This window comes from Notamacropus eugenii, chromosome 6, assembly GCF_028372415.1.
Source record: "Notamacropus eugenii isolate mMacEug1 chromosome 6, mMacEug1.pri_v2, whole genome shotgun sequence".
Taxonomy (NCBI): Eukaryota; Metazoa; Chordata; class Mammalia; order Diprotodontia; family Macropodidae; genus Notamacropus; species Notamacropus eugenii.
In genome coordinates, this window is record NC_092877.1 from 215,015,018 (window position 1) to 215,039,861 (window position 24,844).

Genomic DNA, 24,844 nt, shown 5'->3' on the forward strand with positions numbered 1-24,844 from the left:
GTGTGTGTGTATTAGTAATGTCAGTAATGGAGTCATTAATGAGAAGAAAGGAAGCTAGCTACCTGAGTGAACTTGAACTGATACCATTGCCAGGACAAACCAGACAAAGTGTAGTCACTGCTGCCTGGAACACCCTGCCTGAACAAAAGCCAGAGAGAGCTGTTGCCAATTGTCATAACACTGGAGGCAGAACCTGACTTCCACTTCCATCCGTACTTTCCCTTATGCTCATGGTCAATAGAGGGTTGATTCTGCTTTGTTTATTTTTATCTTTATGAGTTTGCTTTGCTTTCTATTTCACCATTTGTTTTAAAAGAAACCAGTTTCTCTAAGATAATGTTAGTATTAACTGCAGTAGATTTTTCTGTACTTTTATGGGTTAAATGGAGCTGAGAGGGTGCTAATGGGTACCAAAGTACTCAGGGCAGTGAAAGAGATTTTTCATAATTGTTGGGATCTTCCCAACATGGTGGTTTCAAGTAAGACTAAAAAGGGATTTCAATGATTCATATTTCTGTAATATCCCCTAAGGCAGCCTAGGAATGAGATTAGAGGAACTAATAGCAGAAAGGCAGAAAAATACCTACAGTTGAAGATTTACCAGATGGATCTAGTAGAGTGTGAGGTTAAAGCTAAAAGACTGGGGATTAGGAGACCTAATAATTCTTTCTTGATTGGCCCCTGCCATTACCTGAGAGATTCCAACCAGGCTCCTAGGTATCTGCCCAACCACCTCCTCTTCTTCTATTTCCCAGGCCACTAAGCATTGCTGGAGAAAGACATGTCATTCTGAATTCAACCATGACAAATCTGCATAAGCTCCATTAGGTCTTTATTGTTGGTCAGCATTCCTATTAAGCCCTCATTATGTTCCACCATGATTACCTCAAACGATTTCCTTCTTCAAGTCCTCTGTCCACCTTCAGCCCTTACACTTACAGAAAATTACCTACTCTATTACTTCACTTAGGTCAAGACCACTTGAAGTCCATCCTTTTGACTACCTTCCTCTATGCCTACAAATTCAGTATAATCACCCATTGTTTCTGTCTTCCTCCTATCTCAGTGTTAAAGTGATAAAATGTTATTATTTCTTGTCAATGTTAACTTCTCCACTTACAGCCATGTTCCCATTCCCTGAGATTACTTCAGGGACTTTATTTCATTAATTATCTTATCTTATTCGTGTTTCTTCAGTATCATGCTTTAAATCTGATTCCTTTCCATCTGCCCACAGCTACTCAGGTTTCCCTGATCTAAAAAGTTTTTTTCTTTAATTATTCTACCATATTAAGCTATCACCCTGTCTTCTGTTTTTATCACATCTGAATTAGTTGAAAAGTATACACGTCTAATATCTGCACTCTCTCACCTCCCACTTGCAATTGAAACACCATCTCAAACATTGCCTAACCTGCACAGACCCTGGAACCCTCTTTGTGCATTCATTTTCCCTTGTTTTCAAATGCACTGCAGTCTCTTAGTTTTCCTCATATCCTCTAATTTCTTCTTGCTGAGTCACCTCTTTTTCTTCTTACCAAACTCTAATATTGCTGTCAGAAGTCCTGTTCTCATGCCTATTCCTATTTCTCTAAACTCTCCCCTTTGTTGATTACATTTCCTTCAAGTACAACTCTCATACATACGTAGATAACTCCCAGATTTATATCTCCAACATTGACCTTTCTCTTGAACTTTAAACATACATCAAAACCTGTCTTTAAGATATCTCCACCCTAATGTCTGTGATAGGAGAAATATCTATTAAGACTGGAAAGTTCAGGGGGCAGAGCCAAGATGGCAAAGTAAAGGTAACCACTCAGCTGAACTATCCCAAAATCTCCTTCCAAACAACTTTTAAATAACACTTCAAATCAAATTCTAGAGCATCAGTGTCAAAAAAAAATGGTTATGATGAGACATTACTGCAGATAGAGATAACTCAGACAGGAGAGGTCTATGACACTGGAGTAGAGGCATTGTAGCAACATAAGTGGAGAGCCTTCGAGGCAGCTGCAACACGGGTAGCAGCAGATTCAGGAACTTGCAACTCAGAGATAGGGACTGGTCAGAAAGAGATAATAGGGGACCCTTTGCTGCCACTGGATGTAGGACCTGGTGCTGTTTGGCAACTCTTGCCCATATGTAGTTCTGGGGTGCAGTTTTGGGTCACATTTCCAGGATAGAGAGAGCCCCCTGCAATCAGTCAAAAGGGAATAGGGGACTTGGTCACAGTTTCAAAGACAAGAGGAGTACTAGCTCTTGTGGCTGGAGAGGAACAGAGCCTTTCCTGGGTAAAGACCAGAGCACAGAACAGGACAGCAAGGACCATGCCTTTTCCTGGATCACACCACCTTGGAAGTATTGAAAACTTGCAGATCTCCAGAACTAGCTCTGAAAACAGCAGCCAAAAAAAAAAAAAAAAGCCTCAAGTCTGGGACAGTGTCTACCCAACCCCCAGGGTGAGCAGAAACCAACTTTAACACAAAGTTTAAAATAAAGGAATAAACAGGCTGGGAAAATGAGCAAACAAAGAGAACTTGACAACATAAAACTTTCTATGGAGGAAAACTCAGAAAAAGACAACTATGTGAAAACAGCTATAACCAAAACCTCAATGAAAAAAATAAATCTTTGGGACAAAGACCCAAGAAGAATTCCTGGAAGAGTTAAAGATAGAGGTAAGTGTGGGAGAGGGAAAATTGGGAAAAGAAATGAGAATGATGCAAGAAAATTATGAAAACAGAATTAACAGTTTAGTAAAAGAGACATAAAAAATCACTTAAGAACTCCTTAGACACAAAGTCGGTCAAATGGAAAAAGAACAAAAACTCACTGAAGAAAATAATTCCTAGGAAGCTAAGGACTCCACAAGAATCAAGAAACAATAAAGCAAAGTAAAAAATAAAATAAAATAAAAATAAAAATACAAGAAAATATGAAGTATTCCATCCAGAAAAAAAAAAAAAGAACTGACCTGGAAAACAGATTGAGGATAGATAATTTAAAAATTATTGGACTACCTGAAAACCGTGATTTTTTTAAAGCACCTGTATGTCATATTTCAAGAAATTATAAGGAAAATTGCCCTGACTGAGTAGGTACAGAGGGTATAATAGAAATTGAACAAATCCATCAATTATCTCCTGAAAGAGACCCCAAAACAAAAACTTCCAGGAATATTATAGCCAACCCCAGAGCATCCAGGTCAAGGAGAAAATATTGTAAGCAGCACAAAAAAAATATATTCTGTAGAACCACAGTCAGAATCATACACATTTTAGCAGCTTCCACATTAAAGAAGCAAGGGACTTGGAATATGACATGCTAAAAGGTAAAAGAGCTAGAATTACAATAAAAAGTAATCTACCCGACAAAGAGTGTAATACTTCAGGGAGAGAAAATGGGTATTTAATGAAACGGAGGACTTTCAAGCATTCCTGATGGAAAGACCAGAGCTGAATATAAAATTTGACATTCAAACACAAGATTCAGGAGAAGCATAAAAAGATAAACATGAAAGAAATCATAAAGGACTCAATAAGTTTAAATTGTTTACCTTTCTAAATGGGAAGATGATACATGGGACTCCTAAGAACTTTATCATTATTAGGCGAGTTAGAAGTTGCCTACATAAAGGGAATGGGTATAAGTCAATCATGTTCAGATGAGCTCAGAAAGAAAAAAAGGTGAGAAAGAAGGACATAGTGAGATACGTGGAAAGGGGGAAGAAAAATGGAGAAAATTGTCTCACAAAAAAAGAGCTGCATAATAAAGAGTTTTTTATAGTAGAGAGGAAAATGAGGATGGCAAGCATCACTTGAATTTCACTCTCCTTGGAACTGGTCCAAAGGGGGAAGACACACACACACACACACACACACACACACACACAAACAAGATCCCTGCTCTCAAAGTGTTCACAGTCTTTACAGAGTTCAGAGACTTCCTGCTGCCTTTTGAGAACATCCCTACACAGAGATGAAGGGATCTATGTCCGACTGAACCAGGACTATATCATTACTGAAAATCCTTCCCATCATGTTGTTACGTTAACATATTTTTTAAAACATGTTATATGGTCTGTATCAAATATGTGATATCACAGATCCATTTTGATATTTGTAAATAGGAAAGAAACAGACCCAGGCCTAATGAACATTCTTTTTAACAGATCAAAGGAACCTGGATGTAAAAATCAACAGATAGATTTAAGTGCTAGTTCTACCACTTAATAGTTGCATAAACTTGACAAAGACACTTTTTCTGAACTTCAACTTCCTCTTCAGTAAAACGAGAGGGATTGTTGTATTAGGTCACCTTTAATACCCCTTCCATCTCTGAATAGTAGTAACCCCTAGTTAGGAATACTATTTATTATGTAAATAATAGGTCAGAAGACTAACAGGAAGGAAACGTGATGTATCTATACTCCCTGAATTTGTCCTACTTGCCCAAAGACCTAACTGTGGTGTTTTACATATAGTCATAGTATCATCCCATTTCTGCATTGCTTTAAGATTCATTCAGTACATTTTTCATAATCACAGTGCAGGGAATATACTATTTTACATGTCTTATAAGAAATTAGAAATTCTGTAGGATGCTGATCATAGTCTTTTCATTTAGACTTCCTAGCGTGATGTAGAAGACAAAAAAAGCCAAAACTATATTGGGCTACATTAATAGAATCAGACTTTGCTTTGGGGTCAAATGACATCTGAAGCATTAGGTTCAGTTCTAGGTAATACATTTTAGGAAGAACACTGATAAGCTGGAAAATGTCTAGAGAAGAGCCCACAGGGTCAGAAAGAATTTTTAAATCATTTCGTATTAAGACTGAATGAAGAAATGGGGTATGTTTAGCCCAGGGAAGAAAAGCCTTAGGGGAAGGGGTCTACTACAGCAGGAATTTTAAGATGCAACATGTGGAAGAAGTATTAGACAAATGAGTTTTGAGGCAGATATGTTGTGCTACTTGTAACTCAGAATGATAGCATTAGATAAATGTATCTATCATCATTTAATCTAGTGTCTAAAAGAGGGAAAAATGTGATTTGTTGTGTTACCTCTTTGTATTGTGGGACTTGTACCATCAGCAATCAATTGCAAGCAGTCTTGTATTCCTAAAAGGCAAAAAATGTTATGTCAGTAGAAATAATAAGAAGCTAATACAAATTATTTTCCCTGAGAAATGAAGCTAACAGTTAATTTATCTTCTTGACTCAAGGCTCTCCCCACTCTAACCCATATTTCATGCAAACATCAAAGTGGTTTTTATAAAACAGAAATCTGGCAATGTCACCTCTCTTTCCTCTATCACTCAAAAAATTCCAGTGACTCCCTATTACCTTTAGGATCAAATATAATCTCCTCTGCTTGATATTGAAAACTCTCCACAATCTGGTCCCTTCCTATCTTTCCAGCCACCTTATATAATATTCCCTTCAATGTATTCTATGGTCTAGCCATACTAGTCTACTTCCTGTTCCTCACAAATGGATATCCCTCTCTCTATACCTTTGAATTCTCTGTCTACCAAGCCTGAAAGACCTTTTCCTCTTCACTCTACCTCTTGGATTCCCTGTCTTCCATCAAGACTCAACTCAAGAGCTACCTTCTACAGGAGGCCTTTTATAGTCCTCCCTAATGCTACAGTCTTCATCTCTAAAGTTATCTTGTAATACATACATATATATATATATAAAATCTATTATAATATATTTGCACATATAAATATACACATATATGTTTGTGTGTATGCATATATATGCATGTATATGTTATTTCATTTTTGTCTTTGTATCTCCAAAACATAGCATGGTATTATAGCACACCATAATTTGATAAAGTCTTATTGATTACAAAATGTACATACCAAGACATCAGTACAATATCAAAGAAATATTTTTACAACTTGCATAAAGTGGAGTCCACAACTGGTCTTGATATAGTTTCTTATTTATGTGTCACTATAGGTGTGAAGACCAATTTTTCAAAATAATGTACACTTATACCCATATGGTCTTAGAAGAGCTCCACAGACTGACAGAAGTCCTATAATTCATCTTTAGTGTTTAATCCAATTTGGTTTAAAATTCAAGTGTTTATCTCAGAAGGTTCAGTAGGATTAGTCTGTAAAGTACACTGAGACTTAGAAAAAAACTAGAGAAATGACAGCATCTATTCTGATATATTTAGTTTAACATGCAGTATAATCAGCTGGAAAATTTAACAATGAAGAATGAGTTCACTTAACATTACTGAACCAAAAAAGAAATCAACACTTTTTTCCAAATAAAATATGAGTTCTTAATGAGGTTATGTAATCAAACAATTATATTTCGGGAAATAATCTTCAGTTGTCTCTTCCAGGAAAGAAAAAAATTAGTATAAAATTTCAAGTCTATAAAAGTCTGGACTAGTATGCACTAATCTATTGCAGAATACATTCAATATATTTGCTACTCTTATAACATTGATTATTTGATTCTAAATTGTAAAAATAGACTTTCAGAAATTAATGCCACATTAAGGAAATTCATGAGATTGTTCTTAAGGGATAGAAAATTCTATGTAAATATTCAAAGTTGGTTTTTTTCCACAAAGAAAGGTTAAAAGAAGAATTCTATTAATTAAGGATGGAAATATGGTATTGATGATTTTTTAAGATTATAATATAACTAGATTTACTGCTGGGTTAATCTAGTGATTTATTAGAAGGTCAAACATTTTAGTATCTGGTTTATTCTTACTTGAGCAAACCAACAATAACCAAAACTAATGAATATGAAGAAAGTGATTTGCTAGTGCTATCAGTAGCAGAGTAGGGCATCTCTTGTTGGAAAAAAACAATAGTGATGCTAGCACCTTGATTTTAATCGGGATAGCAGTGAATTTTAAAAAATAAAATAAAATCAACCAGTTAACCAAAAATCAATAAACATCTATTAAGCACTTACTATGGATCATGTACTATACTATTTTTTAGAAGGCTAGAACCTAAATATTAGCAACTAAATTTCCTCTTTCACACTTCAGTGGGTATCTGTAACAACATTATCCCTCCTCAGTTCCATTACTACTGTTGTCACCTAGAAAGAAAGGCAGGATATACTGTTGTCATTTTGGTCTCCTTCCTGGGGCACTTAAAGAGAGCTAACCTTACTCATTTCCATGACTTTGCATGACATACAACTCTTCTCCACAAATTCAAACTAACAAACAAACAAAAAAAACCCAAAATCAAACTAAAAATGCCTCAAAACAAAAAACTAGGGGCTTACAGGTGGGAGAGGGTAGGGTGTTTATTAATGGAGAAAAACTGACACAAAATTTCCCCAATTAGATAATAGAGGATTATATGTTGTCTTCCTTCCCTCCCCTTTTTCAACTTTTGTTGAGCAAGGACAAGAGCAGTTTTAAGGCAGAGAGCAGCACTAGTACCTGCAGGAGATCAAGGGACCTGGTCCCAGTTTCAGGGCCAAGGGGGATTCTAGCACTTGCAGTTGTAGGGGAGCAGGGCCCCTTTCTGGATAAAGATAAAGACTGAGAAAGCAGTAAAGACCCCTTTCCCTAGATCAAGCAGCAAAGCACCAAACACTTGCAGACCCCAAGAATTAGCTCTTAAAATAACAGCATGAAAACGCCTGAAGCTTGGGACAATGCGTCCCCAATCCAAGGTGAACAAAGCCAACTTTGATATATTGTTCAAAGTCAAGAAATAGACTGGAAACATGAGCAAACAGCAGCAACACCAGCAAACGAACCTGACAATTAAAAGCTATTATAATGTCGGGGAAGACCAAAACATAAACTCAGAACACAACATAGAAACAGCTGCAAGCAAAGTTTCAAAGATAAATTCCAACTGGATACCAGCATAACGAGAATTTGTGGAAGAGCTAAAGATAGAGATGAATGGTAGAGCAAAAATTGGTAGAAGAAATGAGAGTGATACAAGAAACTATGAAATGAGGATGAATAGCTTGATAAAACAGATACACAAAAACATACTGAAGAAAAAACGCCTTAAAAATGGAATTGGCATAATGGTAAAAGAGGCATAAAAATTCACCATAGAAAAGAACTTCTTTAGAAAGAAAATAAGCCAAATGGAAAAGGAGCTACAAAAATTCACCAAAGAACACCTTAAAAAAGCATAATTGGCTAAATGGAAAAAAAAAAAAAGGATACAAAAGCTCCCCGAAGAAAATATTTCCCTAAAAATTAGAATTGGGAAATTGAAAGCCAATGACTCCTTGAGACATCAAAAAACAATAAAACAAAGCCAAACAATGGGGGGAAACAGAAAAAACTGACCAGAAAAAATAGATTGAAGAGAGATAAATTTAAAAGTATTGGATTACCTGAAAATCATGACCAAAAAAAGAGTATAGACATTGTATTTCAAGAAATTATCAAGGAAAACTGCCCTGACATTCTAGAAATAGAGGGTAAAATAGAAACTGAAAGAATCTACCAATCACCTCCTAAAAAACAATCCCAAAATGAAAACTCCTAGGACTATTACAGACAAATTCCAGAGCTCCCAGGTCAAGGAGAAAATATTGAGAGCAACCATAAGGAAACATGTCAAATACTGTGGAGTCATGGTCAAGATTACATAACATTTGGCAGCTTCTATGTCAAAGAAGTAAAGCATGTGGAATACCATATTCCAGAAGGCAAAGAATACTCTATCCAGAAAAAACGAATATATTACTTCAGAGGAAAAAGATAGATATTTAATGAAAGAGAAGACTTTTAAGCATTCCTGATGAAAAGCTGAATAGAAAGTCTGACATTCAAACACAAGACCCAAGAGAAGTATATAAAGGAATACATGAAAGAGAATTCATAAGGTACTTAGTAAAGTTAAATTGTTTATGTTCCTAAATTGGAAGATTATACATGTAACTCCCTAAGAATTTTATTATGGTTTAGAGAGTTAAAGTCTAAACAGACAGAGGGCCTGGGTATGAGTCAATTATGTTGGAATGATCTCAAAAGAAAATGAAGAGGTGAGAAAAAAGGATGCACTTGGAGAAGGAAGAGAAAAGTAGAATGGGGACATTTTTCTTACATAAAAGAGGTGTGCAAGAAAGGGATTTTAGAGTAGAGGGGAAATGGGACCACCCCCATGGGTGGTGGAAGAAAATGCTTAGATTTCACTCTCAGGAGAAATGGTTCAAAGAGGGAAAAATACACACACACACACACACACACACACACACACACATTCAGTTGGGTATAGAGATACATCTTTCCCAACATGAAAACAGGAGAGGAAGGGGGGATAAGAGAAGTGGAGATGGATGAGAAAAAGGAAGGTAGATTAAGGGAGACAGTGGTCAGAAGCAAAACAGATTTTCAAGGAGGGACAGGATAAAAAGAGAGAAAGAAGAATAAACAGAAGAAAATAGGATGGAGAGAAACACACACTTTTAGCAGTAACTGTGAATGTGAATAGGGTGAACTCACCGATAAAACAGAAGTGGGATAGCATGATGGATTAGAAACCAGAATCCCACAATATGTTGTTTAGAAGAAACACATTTGAAACAGACAAACAGAGCTAAAATAAGGGTTTGGAGCAGAATTGATTATGTTTTAGCTGAAGTAAAAAAAAAAAAAAGGTAGGGTTAGCAGCAAAAATAAATATAATTAGATGGAAAAATGTGGAATAGTAATTATAATACATTATATGAGTTCAGAACTAATTTTCAGGCTTGACTCAAAGAGAAGTTGTTAATGGTTCAGTGTTAATGGAGTACCTCATGGGTCTGTGCTTGAACTTGTGCTATTTATTTTTTTTAACTAGCTGCTTGCTTAAAGACATTGATGGCATATTCATCAGATTTATAGATGACACTAAGCTGATTATGCTCCTTTGAGATTAACGATAGTCATTTATCTTTCTTTGTATCTCTAGAGTTTAGTACAGTGCCTGGCACATATTAGATGTTTAATAAATAATTAGTGACTTTTAACAGTCAAGATTCAAAATATCTTGACAGGCAAGAACATTGAGATGAATCTGATCAGATGAAATTCAATGGGGATAAATGGATACAAAAAAAGGGAAATGGATTAAAAAAAATCAAATTCACAAGTATAAGATGGGGTAGGCATAACTAGAGAAAGTTTGCTGGGAAAAGATCTAGGTGCTTTAATGAATTGCAAATTCTGTATGAGTCAGCAGCTAAAAAAATGTGGCAACCAAAGAAGTTAATGAGATTTGGGGCCATAATACTAAAAGCATAACTTCCAGAAGTAAGGAGCAGGAAGTTTCTCTGTACTCTATTTGTATCAGGTCTCTTCTGGGGATATTCTGAGCATCATAGTTTAAGAACAATAATAAACTGGAGAAATTCCAGAGGAAGGAAATCAGGATGGTGAAGAACCTCAAGCATTTACCATGTGAAGATCATTTGAAGAAACTGGATGTCAGAAGACTCAGAGGAGAACATGATAACAGGGATAGGAGGAAAGCAGTTAAGAGAGGAGAAAATATTGGGGAACATATAGTCACAAACTAAACAAATATCCTGATCTTGAAAATAAAGATAAAAACAGGAAGAAAGACAAAAAGCTAGAATTTAAGTGGCTGCCCTAGATTGCCTCTTAGTTAAAGAATTGCTGAACAAATTGTAGCTGATGAGTTTAAAAGTCCAAATGAATATTGTTGAGCTATATTATATATAACATATAATAATTATAATAATCCATATTTGTTATTATTATAATATGTATAATATAAATGAGTTTAAAGGAATATTATTGAATAGAAATGATGGGGTAATTTCAGAGAATTCAGGATATTAAGGACTGACACAGAGTGAAGTGAGCAGAACTAGGAGAACAACTTATACAAGTACAGCAACATTGCCAAGAAAAATAATTTTGAAAGACTGATCAATGCAATATGTCTAGAGGACCCATGATGAAGCATGTTACCCATCTCCTGACAGAGAAGCAATGTACATAAGGTACCGAAAGAGATATATATTGGATATGGTCACTGCAAGGATTCATTTGCTCAATTATATTTATTTCTTACAACTTTTCCCTATTTCTCTCCATTTTTAATTGGGGGCAGATCAAAGGTAAGAGTTTTGGCAATAGTGATGACAAAAAGGGGGTTCTTGTAACATTTTTAAAATTCACATAAGAAAACTGAAGGAAACAAGCAAAACAGTTTTGAAAATAATATGAAAATGTATAATATACTTACATATACAATTATAATTTATATTATATTCATTAGTCTAATCCATATGAACAGAAGAATTCTTCTATCACATTCTGGTGAAGCAGTAAGCTTACTCTTTCTGATATCAGTTTTTAATCAACTTGTCACTTCACTTTAGTAATCTTTGTTTCTCCTTTAATCTCTGACATGTATTTGATAGGCAAAAGAAAAGTTTGTTCAATTATGACTTAATGCCCAGTATAAGAGATGCTTATAAAAGGCAAAAGGAAAAATTCCTACCATGACAAATGATGAACTTGGGATGAACTATTTCAAAAGTGTGAGCACCATCCCATTAGTATACAAAGTCTAAATGATTCCTGAAGATCTAAGATTATGGGTAAAATTCATTCTATATTTCATTCCATTATAACAAATAAGAGATTTTGGATAATTAAGGGTTCTGGATAATCTAGTGTACAATAATGGTTCTGAATAAGTATGCAATTTCTCTACTTAGCCAATGTTAACAATACTTTATCTGGTCTCACACACGCGCACACACACACACACACACACACACACACACACACACACACACACACTGGTTTCTCTGGTCCCTGCACATCTGACAATGAATAAAAGAAAAATTGACTATGTGCTGTTACCAGATTATATCTGCACTGATAAATATTATTAGCACCATTACAAATAATAATACTTTATACATACTTTGTGCTTTTCAAAGTGTTTTACCTGATTTAATGCTATTTAATTCACTATAAATGTTATAGCTTAAGAAGGATGGAAAGAGAAGAGATGAGCTATAGTGGACCTTCTCAAATTTTTTGTCATCATTGAATTCCATCAAACTACACCTTTTCTCATCTGTCTCTACGTGAAATATCCTAAATACCTCCACCTATCACAACTACACTACAAAATCTCTGAATTAAAGGAAATGACATATTTTTCAAAGGTTCAGAGGTGCAAATGCAATTGTGCATGAATGATGCATCTTTGTTCTCACTAACTGTATAGATCACTTGCTACTTAAACGCCATTTCTACCCTCCAGAATCCTCTCTTCCACTCCTACATCCTTTCAGCTCTGAGCCTAACTATCCCATAAATCACTAAGCATTTGTTAAGCACTCACTATGGAAGTACCATACCAGGTACTGAGCATTCAAACATGAAGAATGAAATAATCCCTAGTCTCAAGGAAATTATATTCTGTTGGAGAAGACAATATGCGCATAGATAAATGTTACCAGAACAAATTATAAACAGAATAAGTAAAATATACATACAAGGTAGTTTGGCAGGAGGGAGACTGACAGTTGGGGTGATCAGGAAAAGCTTCCTTTAGAAAATTCTAGGAGCTAGAAGAAGGTAGTTATTGAACTGCGTCTTGAAGGAGGAGAAGGATTCTATAAGGTATAGAAGAGGATGGAATCAGTGCAAAAGCATATACCAAGAAGAGATGGGGTGTCTGGTGTGCGAAACAGAAAGAAGAGTAGTTTGTGGATCAGAGAGTGCAGAAAGGGGAGTCATTTGTAATGTGGGTCCAGGTTGTAAACAGCTTAAAAGTCAAATAGATTAATTCATATATTATTCCAGAGGCAATAAGGAAGTGCTGAAATTTATTGATTAGAGGAATCGTACGGTCAAATCTGCACCTAAGGAAAATTACTTTGACATTTCTGTGGAAGATGAACTAGAGAGGGGAGAGAAGCGAATTAGAAGGCCACTGCACTGGTCTAACTGAGAGGTGATAAAGGCTGACACTACCATGGTGGCTATGAGTGGAAAACAGGGGTCAGATGTAGAGGTGGAAATCGCGGCAACTGACTAGATATATGGGGTAAAGGAAAGTAAGAAATTCAAGGATGACACCAAAGTTACAAATCTATCAAACTGAAAGAATGGAGGTGCCTTTAAATAGAAAAGATTGGAAAGGCTTGGCAAGAAAGGTAGTAAATTCTGTTTGTGGCATGCTGAATTTGAGATGTCTCTGGAACATCCAGTTTGAAGTGTCCAAAAAGCAAGTGGTGATGCAGGACTGAAGCTTAGGGAAGAAACTGGGGCTAGATATATGGATCTGGATGTTATATGCATAGAGATAGTAATTAAATTCATAGTAGTCAGGAATGAGGAGTTTAGAGAAAGATGAGAAAAAGTCCCAAGACGAGTTTTGGGGAACACCTAGGGTTAGAAGGCATGAAATGTATGAGTCTCTCTTTTGTGAGGAGAGATGGTTAGAGAAGTAAGAGGAGAACCAGGTGAAAGAAGTGTCAGGAAAGCCTAGAAGGGAGAGAATATCTAGGAGGCAAGGATGGTCAAAGGTATAAAATGCTGGAGAGGTTAAAAAGGATCAAGTGTGATAAAAGATTATCAGGTTTTACAATTAAGATATTACTGATAACTCTAAAGAAAAAAAAACTGCAACTGAATGGTGAGATCAGAAGCCAAATTGCAAAGTGTTGAGAAGGGCCACATCATTATTAGACACTGGAAGAAAAGAGAAAGATGAGAAGAGGAAGCTCACAGACAAAAGAGTGGCCTTAATCTCTTCAGTAAAAGAAATAGGAAGGTCCTCTGTTGAGAGGAAAGGGGTAGGTGGGAGGTGTCGCAGGCTTCCGGAGAAATGAGACGGTTTGGTGTAATTTCTGTGTGGACTGAGATAAGGAATCAGCCAGTAATGAAAGAACTATCTTGTAGTAAAGATGCAGTCAAAGTTAGATGACACAAATTTTTTATGATATCAGGTCAGTAAGGTTGTGTGAATGCTTCTAATTTTGCTCGAGAGCACAGAAGCAGGAGCAGAGGAGGCCAGTGGTGAGAGTCATCTAAGGCTGAGGCTTGATAAGGGATGAATGACATGAAGACAAGGGCGTAAATGTTCTAAGAGTAGAAGATAGGGTTCAACTGAAACCTTTCCACGTTATCCTAGCCCCTCGTGTTCTTTTCCTCCTCTGAACTAACACTTATTGTGACCTATTTCACATGCATATGTTGTCATCATGCAGTTGTCAACAAACCTACCTATCTCAAACTAGATCACATAAGCTGCCTGAGGGAAGAAAACAAGTCTTATACTTTTTTACATACACTCTAGTATCTACCATTGTTCCCAGAATACACGAAGCACTAAACATGTATTTTTGTTTGATTGATTAAATTCAACATTTATTAAGTATTTACTATATGTAGATCATTATGTGGAGTATTGGGTAAAGTAGAAAACTTAGACAAAACATAGTAGCTGCTCTCATGGAACATAAAAGCTAGCAGGGGTATATAGTTGATTAGAAGAAAATTATGATACACAAAATAACACTGAATAAAAATATGTGGGAGGTAGAAAGTGCTATATGAAAACTCACTGAAATGTTCTTTATTGATTAATTGTTGAATGAACTTTTTAGAGGGAAGGGAAGATCAGATGTCAGTTCTGTTTCTTTTCTAATCCTTCTGAATTAGCACTTGCATCCAGAAATGTACTTGCTAGCATCAAATTCCATTTCAACAATGAGAAAAGGAAGATTTAGTAGTTTATTATAAATAGGATTTGATCTAGAAAATGTGCAACTGACAAATATCACCAACAGTAACCAAATTTTAAATCATATTGCCATTATTACATACTCTTTCACACTGTAGAGACTTCTGAAAAATTAGCCCATTACTGGTATCTTGACCTCAAAATGGGTTCAAAAAGTCCCTGAACGTGTGAAGAAATATTAGTCATTAAATCTGTTACTTCCAACCAAATGAATGGCATAGACATGTACAACTTCTCTTTTGACTGACTTGACTTAAAGAAAATGTTCATCTTGTCTCTTGGCTCTTTATATTCTTAAAATGTCAAGCTTAACAATAACAGGGTTCAGAAAAAATATGGTTGCTAGGTCATGGCTGTCAATTGCATATTCCACTCTGAAAAACAGAGCAGATGTTTGTCTCTTGCAACACTGGAGACCAAGTTTCTGATCTTCTGATGAAGACAAAAATCCCTTCAGGGACAAATTTTGGCCAGAGGGTATAGTGTCAATAGCCAGCTGGCTCTCCGCTATAGCTTTTGTGTGAACTGATAGAAAAGAGGCTCATGATTTTTTTCCATGTAGGCAGGAATATGGGACCCGTTGCTACTCTTAAAACTTTATGTTGCACTCTCCCATTACACTTCTTTGGGATCTTTAGGATCTCTTCTCACTATACAGTTTACCCAAAAATAAATATGGAAAGAGAAGCTAGCTACAGAAAATAAATCGTGTACTGCTTGGATATCTAAGGACAAAGACTCAGGTAAGTAGGACTGGAGGGTTGGGCAGTCAAGTCCTCACCTAAAAAGAAACGATGCTGCCTACCTGCCTTTGCTACTACAGAAGGCAGTTTGCACTAGTAAGCTACTAAGAGTCAAACTCTAGATATGTTCATGGGTTTAAGCATGAAATTAATTTGAGCAACTTTGTGGTTATTTGGCACCTCTTTTATACTGGATTTCCCCACATTTCTGTTTGATTTTATCCAGAAACAATCTTGTGAAATACTTTGAACCCAGCTAAGTCTTTAATTTGAAAGGTTAAAAAATGATTAAGAAAAATATTGCCATTGAAGAATGAAAAAGAGATAAAACTCCAATTCACCAGAATTATAACTGAAGGAATGCCTTAAAGAAGGTGTTTCTGCGGCCATTGTACTCAAAGTTTCAGGGAGCTATCATCCTAGGCTCACCACCACAACCAAAAGGCATTCCTAGCTAAAACTTTGTGGCAGTCCTCTTATGTTTTTCAATCAGCTGTAATAAATATGAACTTTTAATATTTCATAAAATGTTTTCTGGTTAAATTCAAACTGAGAAATCAGAAGAAATTCAGAAGAAATACAATGTCAAGTAACCTCAAACTCATTCAAATCACTATCACTTTAAAGTTCCTATTGAATCAATCACTAAACATTCGTTTACTGTGTACTATGTACAAGTGACTCTAGTAGGTAGTGTAGAAGAACCAAGTTTTAACCTTCTCCCTTTCTCCTTCCTTCTTCCTGGAGCTTCTGATTGGATTCTATTGGTAAACAGGCAATACACATACAAATGTAACCAAGAGTGAAAAATACAATGTCATTAAGTGCCAAATGAGTATGACTTGTAAAAATGATAAATGGTAAAAGTTCAGGGTAAGGGAAGATTTATAATGATCTAGGGTGTTCAGGAAATGCCCCACAAAGAAGATATATTTTAAATTTGGACTTGAAAGCTTGATTGCATTTTATGAGCACATCTTTAAAAAGGGAATCACTGGGGTTTTAATAAAAAATGTGACCACAACCATTACATTTGAAGTCATACTTTGTCAACTCTAAAACATAAATTCCTGAATTATTGTAAAGAATTTTTCTGATCATGGGCAAATGATGGCTAAATGCAAAACGGTATAATTAATCTCTCAGATAAGGCATTGTATCTCTCTGGGCCTGTTTTCTCTTACGTTAAATTATACTGGATTTCACTTAATGGAAAGGATTCTAAGGTCATCTCTAAGACCCTGTGAGGCTGTAAGCCATTCTAGTAAATGCCTCATGGTTAGAAAAGATTAACTGACAGAAAAATAGAGACTGAACGTCTTATTACATTGGATTAGGGAACTCCCAGATGAGGGAACTCTGTCTATGAATGCAGGAAGGTATCTTCACTCTAAATAATAGCCTTAGAGAGTTGTTTAAAAACTAAGAGGTTAAGTGACTTTTACAGAATTGCATAGTCAGTACGTGTCAGACACAGGAGAAAATTCAGAGGCCAGATCTCTATCCATTTTGACACTTTGCCTCTCTAAGATAAGAAGATGTTTAAAAATTAAGGACTCCATGAAGAATTACTTTAAAAAGACTAGCAGTACATTCAGCTTTCATTGGAGAAACCATTAAAAATGTCTTAGGAGAAGCATTAAGATTAAAACAGTACACCTGTTTGGATATAAAGTATCACAAAATGGCGCATGGAGAGATGAGTATGTTTAGCCAACTCTCTGTCTCAGATAGGCACATTCTAATAATAGAGAGATGAAAGCATCTGAATGAAAGAATGAAAAACAAAACATTTATTAAGGGTTTTCTATGTGCCAAGCACTGTGTCTAGCATTGAGTATATATATAAATACAAAAGTAGAAACAGTCCCTAATTTGATTGTGGTTCCAGAATTGGAAAAGGGATAGGAAAGGGTGTGGTTTTATTAGGTGAGTCATGAGCAATGCTTCTGACAAAGTGGCCTTTATTTTATTTGAAGATTAAATAAACTGCTCCCTTTATCTCAAGCCCAGGTGAATTATTCCACCAATGAAATCTGTTATTTAGAAACATTAAAATACTGACTAGGTTATTGCAATCACCAAGAAGAGCTAATAGTAAAATAGTAAAAGAGGTTTTTTCCTTCCCTTCCACCATTCCCCCAGATGATTCCAGGGCCCTTGAAGACTGACTCTTAAATGTCTTCTTCATTACAACCTGCAACAAGTGAAGCAATCCTCGTAAAGGGCTCCCTTGTTTTAGCAACATAGCTGGTCAGGTTTTGTTTGCAGCTAGAAAATATGATCAGAGATCCAGGAAGGAAAATGAATTCACCTAATTTTCTCCAGTTTGTGCTATGGGTATATGCCCCAGTTGGGAAGTTTCTGAAACACTGCTTCCCCTCAACTTACTAGTTTCCCCTGAGTCCGGAACACCTCTTCTGCTTCTTCTGCTTTGTCTAAGGCTGATTTGGGGACTGCTTTCTCCTGTGATAGGGGGTACCCCAAGCTCCTGTTAATGGAAAAGACCCAGGTTATTTAAAAAAACAAAACTAAGCAGAAGTAAAAGAAATAGGAAGCATGAGAGCCCTGTAACCAGGGCTAGGCAGCTTCTTGGTAACTCACTTGTAGTCCTGTGATGGTAGCAGCTTCTGACTGGAGAATAGTAGGGTGTGTTCCTGCTTTCTCCTTCTGCAGGCCCTGAAGTTGCTCAGCCCTGCTCTGATAAGCCTGAAGTTCATGCCGGAGACTCCCCAACTCAGCCTGCAGGGTGAACACTTGGTACAATGAGACCAGTGCCAGGCCACCGGAGAGAAGCGTCAGTAGCAGAGTGGCTGACAGGAGCCCTCTTCTAGCTTGCCATGCAGAGCTTCTTCCCTGAGGAAGGGTGGGTGTACAATCCAGGAGTTTCATTTCTTCTCTTTTCTTAAGGCCAGAAGTGAAGAAGTAAATCTTAACTGCTCCTCTTTCTCTGTCGTCATCCATTTCTCTATTTGAACTTTGAGAGTTAGAGAAGGCAGAATAAGTGACCACATGGAATGGATCATTTCCTGTTAGCCTTGTTTGCTGATGTCCAGCACCGAGGGGATCTTAGAGCCTGTCTTGCCTCATCAGGAGGCCTCTCCTGAATTTTCTTCCTTCCTCTGCTATGCATCTCTCTAGTTACCATAGAATAGGTTTTTACTGGCGTTCCCTCTTTTATTTTATTGCACAATCAGCCTTCCTCTTTTCACTTTCAGTTTTTGTTATATGTTTTTATTGGCATCTCTCAAACTTCCAGGAGCAAATGGGCTCCCATAGCCCTTCTTTCTTAGATACAGCTTTGACCTTTGACTAAGAGGTCTATCAGGGGAAATGTTTTAGGTTCCAAAATAACAGATTAGTGTGTTTAAGTAGCCATATATGAAACCTTTATTAGACTATCTCTGGTTGGGCTCTGTCTACTTTAAGATAGATGAGGCTAAACTGGGACGAGTCCAAGGCAGGGCAATAAAACTAATGAATGATTAGGTGGGGTCAGCTAAATAAAGTACAGGGTCATTTTCTTGGGGGAATGATTCAAAAATAATCTGAAGCACTAAAACAGATGAAGGGTCATCATGTGAGAAATGATCATCAGCAGTTTTGATTCCATCTAACAGCATAAGTAGAAATGTTGAAAGATAGATTTGGGTTAGTTGTGGGGGGGGGCAGGGAGAGGGAGGGATCCAATATCCAGTATCCAATAATGAACATTTCCTGTAGGCTTCTGCATAAATTACTAATGGAGACATACTGAAGCTCTTTAGGAACAAGACACAATCACCTACTTGGAACAGATTCTTCATTGCTTTCCACATACACTATGTTCAGTGCCACCTCTACCCCTTCTCTTGTGCTGTTCTGCATCCTTTCCATTCTGGGGATTCCCTTTTCTCCTGGATGCCTATTCAAATCCTATCCATCTTTCCAAGTTGAACTCCAGGAAAACTTTCCAAATCACAGGATAAAAGAATCACAGACTAGGAATCAATGCCAAAAAAAACCCAGCAGCAGCAATAACAAAAACATCTTCAAACAACAAATATTTATTAAGCACCTGCTATATGTTGAGGCCTGGGCTACATGCTGTAGATACAGACACAAAGAATGAAATAGTTGGTATACACAAGGGGCCTACATTCTAATGGAAGAGACAAGTATATATAAAAATGCATATGACACAAATATGAAGAAAATTAAGAAGTTGTTTGTTGGTCATCAGGATAACTAATGTAAAGACCCCAAGAAAGGAAATGAAGTTTCCTGTATGAATAATATAGAGAATGCCAATTTGTCTGTTGTCTGGATCAGAGTGTAGGAGGAGAAATACCCTATGAATCTGGAAAGATAGATTGGGACCAGGTTCTATAGTGCTTTAAAAACTAACTTGATTTATATTTTATCTTAGAAGCAACAAGAAACCTGGAGTTGATTGGTTGATCAAGAAAATCACAGAATCAGATCCATGTTTTAAGAAAATTACTTTGGCATCAATGTATAGGATTGACTGCATTGGTGAGACACTGCGAATTGCAATTAGCAATAATCTAGATGAAAAAGACTTGATCTAAGACAGTAGTTGTGTGAATAGAGAGAAGGGATTGAATGTGAGAAATATTGTGAAGGCATAAATGGCAAAAATCATCAAATTTTTGAATATATAAGGCATGGAACAGTGAAGAGTCGAGGGCAAGGCTGAAGTTATGGACCGGGAAGTCTTGAAGGATGGTCTGTGTCTTTGACAGAAATAACAAATTTTGGAAGAGAAGAAGGTTGAGGGGAAAGAAAATGAGTTCAGTTTTAGGAATAGTGAGTTTAAGATATCGATGGGATATTGCATTTGAAATGTCTAATAAGCAAGTGGTGATGCAAGACTGGAGTTCAGGAGAAAGACCAGGGATGGATAGGTAGATCTAGGAGTCATCTACATAGAGATAATTGTCAAATTCAGGGGAGTTTATGCAGACATAAACATATTAGACATATTAGAGACAGAGAGATAGAGACAGAGAAACAGAGAGAGAGGGAAAGACAGAAAGAGTGAAAGACAGAGAGACAGTGAGAGAGGTAGAGACAGACAGAGACAGACAGATAGACAGACAGACACAGAAAGACACAGAGAGAAGCAGAGAAAAGAGAGACCAAGACAGAATGACAGACAGAGACAGAAATAGAGAGACAAAGACAGAGAGAGGAGAGGAGAGGAGAGGAGAGGAGAGGAGAGGAGAGGAGAGGAGACGAGAAGAGAGGAGAGGAGAGGAGAGGAGAGGAGAGGAGAGGAGAGGAGAGGAGAGGAGAGAAGAGATCCTAAGGCAAAGCTTTGGGGACCACCTTCAGTTAGAAGGTGTGATATGGATGGTGATACATCAAAGAATGAGAAAGAGTAGTTAGACAGAAAGGAGGTGACCAGAACAGAATAGTGTCATGCAAACTCAGAGAACAAAGAGTAGCCAGGAGAAGAGGATGATTGATAGTATAAAATATAGCGGAGCAGACAAGAAGAACTGGTGCTGAGAAAAGACAAACATATTTGGCAATAAAGAGAGTAGTTTGAGTTGAGTAATGAGATTGAAAATCATATATATACATATATATATGTATATATATATATGTATATGTATATTATATATATATATATATATATATATATATATATATACACACATATATATATATATATATATATACACACATATATATATGTTCTTATTTTGGTCCTTCGTTTTCAAAGAAAACCATGACATCAGAGAAATGATGACACGACTTGCACTTGACTTTGTTTAGAGTGTTCTGAAGGACACAGAAGATGTTCATATATATATGTGGGGGATGGGGAGGAAAGACTTGGGCAGGTTGGAATGTTTCAGGGAAGGAATCAGTTGATAGGGATAGGCTGAAGACCTGAAAGAATGAATATATTGAGAATGCAATCTGATGGAGAAGACAATTAATGAATGTAATCAAATATACATGTAAAGAGGTAAACCTTGACAAGAAGGGACACCCTTTTGTCAGAGACCAGGGAGAAGAAGAAGTGGAACATGATGTCAAAGGGTTTTGAGATGAAGTGACCTCAAATGCCATTTAGGCCAACTTATATGTGAAAAAAATCCTTTACAACATACCCGACAAAGTATTCAGTACCTTGAATTCTTTGCTTAAAGATTTCCAGTAAGGGGGAATCCAGCATTTCCCAAGGCAGCTGATCCCACTTTCAGACACCTATAATTGTCAGGAGCTTTCTCATTACAGCTCCCTAAATTTGTATCTTTATAACTTCTACTAATTACTCCTAGTGCCAATTTCTGCGCCAAGTGAAATAAGTGTAATTCTCCTTCCATGTGACCTTTTTAAGATTCACATTCAAGAGCCAAGATGGCAGACTAAAGGTAGGAACTCACCAGAACTCACTCATCTTCCCCTCTGAATAACTTTAAAATAATGCTTCAAATCAACTTAGGAGGTTGTGGAAAGGTCTGTCCCACCAGCATAGTGGTCAGGCCTTGAGCACAGTGCAGTGCAGGCCATTTCTTGACAAGGCAACAGCAGGCCTCAAAAGTAGCTGAAGCAGCAGCAGCAGTGGCAGCTTTGGAAACTCCTAGACGGTAAAGTGGTCAGAAAACTGATTAGGAGATTACAGGGGCCTCTTTGCTGGCACTGGTGCAGGATCCTGTTGTAGTGCCCATGCACAGTTCCAAGTCACAGTCCCAGAACAAAAAAAGGATACTCACATATGCAGCTACAGGAGAATAGAGACCCTGATCACAGTTCCAGGGCAGAGAAGAATAATTGTAGTCACTCACAAGGGAGCAAGGATGCTGGTCTTAGCTCCAAGGCTGAAAAAAGTACTAACATGGCCACAGGAGAGCAGGATTCCCAGTTACATTTCCAGAACCATAAAGTAGGAGAGCACTTGCAGTCACAGAGGAACAGGAATACTGGTAACAATTCCGGAGAAGAGAAGGGTACTTTTAGTTCTTACAGGACAGAGTATAGACCAGAAGATCACACCATTTTGGGAGAACTGAAAACTTATAGACTATAAAAACTAGCTCTGAAAACAGCAGTGTGAAAAACCTGAAGACAATGGCCATTCCACTCCAGGAGCAAAGTCCAACTTTAACATAATGTTAAGAGTCAATAAATAGGGTAGAAAAAGAGCAAACAATTTAAAAATAACCTGACCACAGAAAGTTACTATGGTGACATGGAAGATTAAGAAACAAATTCAGAAATCAACCAAGTCAAAATAATTACATACAAAACTTCAAAGAAAAGTGTAAATTGGACACAAATCCAACAAGAATTCTTGGAAGAGTTCGAAATAAGAGAGGTAGAAGAAACATTCAGAAAAGAAATGAGAGTGGTGCAAGAAAATTGTAAAAAGAAAGTAGAGCTTGGTAAAAGAGACACAAAAATACTGAGAAAAAAATAAACACCTCAAAAAATAGCATTGGCCAAATGGTAAAAGAAGCATTAAAATCCACTGAGGAGAACAACTCCTTAAAAAGCAAAATCGACCAAATGGAAAAATAATTGGTGTAAAAATTCACCAAGAAAAGGAACTCCTTAAAAAGTAGAATTGGTCAAATAGAAAAGGAGGCACAAAAGCTCATTGAAGAAATTAATTCCTTAAAAATTAGAATTGGGAAACTGTAAGTAAATGACTTTATGAGACATTAAGAAACAATATAACAAAGCCAAAGGGGAAAAATAGGAGAAAAATGTAAAATGTTTCATCAGAAAAATAACAGATATGGAAAATAGACTGAGGAAAGATAATTTAACAATTGTTAGACTACCTAAAAGATATCATCAAAGAAAAGAACCTAGAGATTATGTTTCAAGAAATTACCCTGATTGCTTAAAATCAGAGGGTAAACTGAAATTGAAAGAATTCATTGATCTCCTAAAAGAGATACCAAAATGAAAACTCCCAGGAATATTATAGCCAAATTTTAGAACTCCCAGGTCAAGGAGAAAATATTGAAAGTAACCAGAAAGAAACAATTTAAAATTCAGTGGAACTTTAGTCAAGCTAACACAAGATTTAGCAGCTTCTACATTAAAGGGGGAAGGACTTGGAATATGATATTCCAGAAGGCAAAAGTACTAGGATTAAAATCAATAATAACCTACCCAGAAAAAACTGATCATAATCCTTTAGTGAGAAAACATACATTTAATGAAACAGAGAACTTTCCAGCATTCCTGATGAAAAAAACCAGACCGAAATAGAAAAATCTGACTTTCAAATAAAAGAGTTAAGAGAAGCATTAAAAGAGAAATCATTAGGGATTCAACAAGGTTAAATTGTTTACATTCCTTTACGGGAATATGATATTATAACTCCTAAGAACTTAGTTATTATAGTTAGAAGAAGTATACATATAGAGAGGGCAAGGGTACGAGTTGATTAAGATGGGATGATTTTTTTTTAAAGGGGGGCTGAGAAAGAAGAATGCACTGGGAGGAGAAAGGGAAAGGTACAATGAGATAAATTTATCACATAAAAGAGGGACAAAAGAAAGCTTTTATAGTGGAGAAGAAGATGGGGGTGTAGCAGGTAATGCTTGAACCTTACTCTTCTCAGAATTGGTTCAAAGAAGAAATAACATACACACTCAGTTGGGTATAGAATTCTATTTAACCCTATGGGAAAGTAGGAGAGAAAGGGGATGGTGGGTGGTGGAATTACTGATAGAAGGAAGGATAGATTAAGGAGGCAGTGGTCAGAGGCAAAACAGAGGAAGGATAGGATGTGTGTGTGTGTGTGTGTGTGTGTGTGTGTATGACAGAGAGAGAGAGAGAGAGAGAGAGAGAGAGAGAGAGAGAGAGAGAGAGAGAGAGAGAGAGAGAGAGAGAGAGAGAGAGAGACCAGTAGGGGAGGGAAGAGGTTAGAGGAAAATAACCAGTTAGTGAAAGTGAATGGAATGAACTCACCCATAAAATGGAAGTGGACAGCAGAATAGACTAAAAAAACCAGAATCCTAAAAAATGTCATTTATAAGAAGCACATTTGAAACAAAGAGACACACACAGGGTAAGAAACAAAACAAACAACCAAAAGAAACAAAGGCAGGAGCAAAATTTCTTATGTTTCAGCTGAATTTTAAAAAAGGCAGAGGTAGCAATTTCTTTCAGACAAAGCAAAAGCAAAAACAGAGCTAATTAAAAGAGATAAACAGGAAAACCACATGATGCTAAAAATGCCATAGACAATAAAGTGTTATCAATACTAAACATATATGCACTAAATGGCATAGCACCCAAACTCTCACAGGAAAAGTTAAATGAGTTACAGGAGGAAAGAGACAGTAAACTATACTAGTGGGGGAAA

The 24,844-nt window shown here is 36.6% G+C and overlaps 1 protein-coding gene across 1 annotated transcript in view; it reads right to left on the bottom strand.

Annotated features, from left to right (window-relative positions):
* TNFSF13B (TNF superfamily member 13b) overlaps positions 1-18,567 on the bottom strand; it is a 42,479-nt gene extending 23,912 nt beyond the window's left edge. The window contains exons 1-3 of the mRNA XM_072621989.1: positions 18,109-18,567; positions 17,896-17,995; positions 5,070-5,126 (exon numbers count right to left, since the gene is read on the bottom strand). Of these exons, the coding sequence (XP_072478090.1) occupies positions 5,070-5,126; positions 17,896-17,995; positions 18,109-18,468 (517 nt within the window). The 5' untranslated portion in view covers positions 18,469-18,567. The remainder of the gene's footprint in view (positions 1-5,069; positions 5,127-17,895; positions 17,996-18,108) is intronic.
* Positions 18,568-24,844: the final 6,277 nt, after the last annotated feature.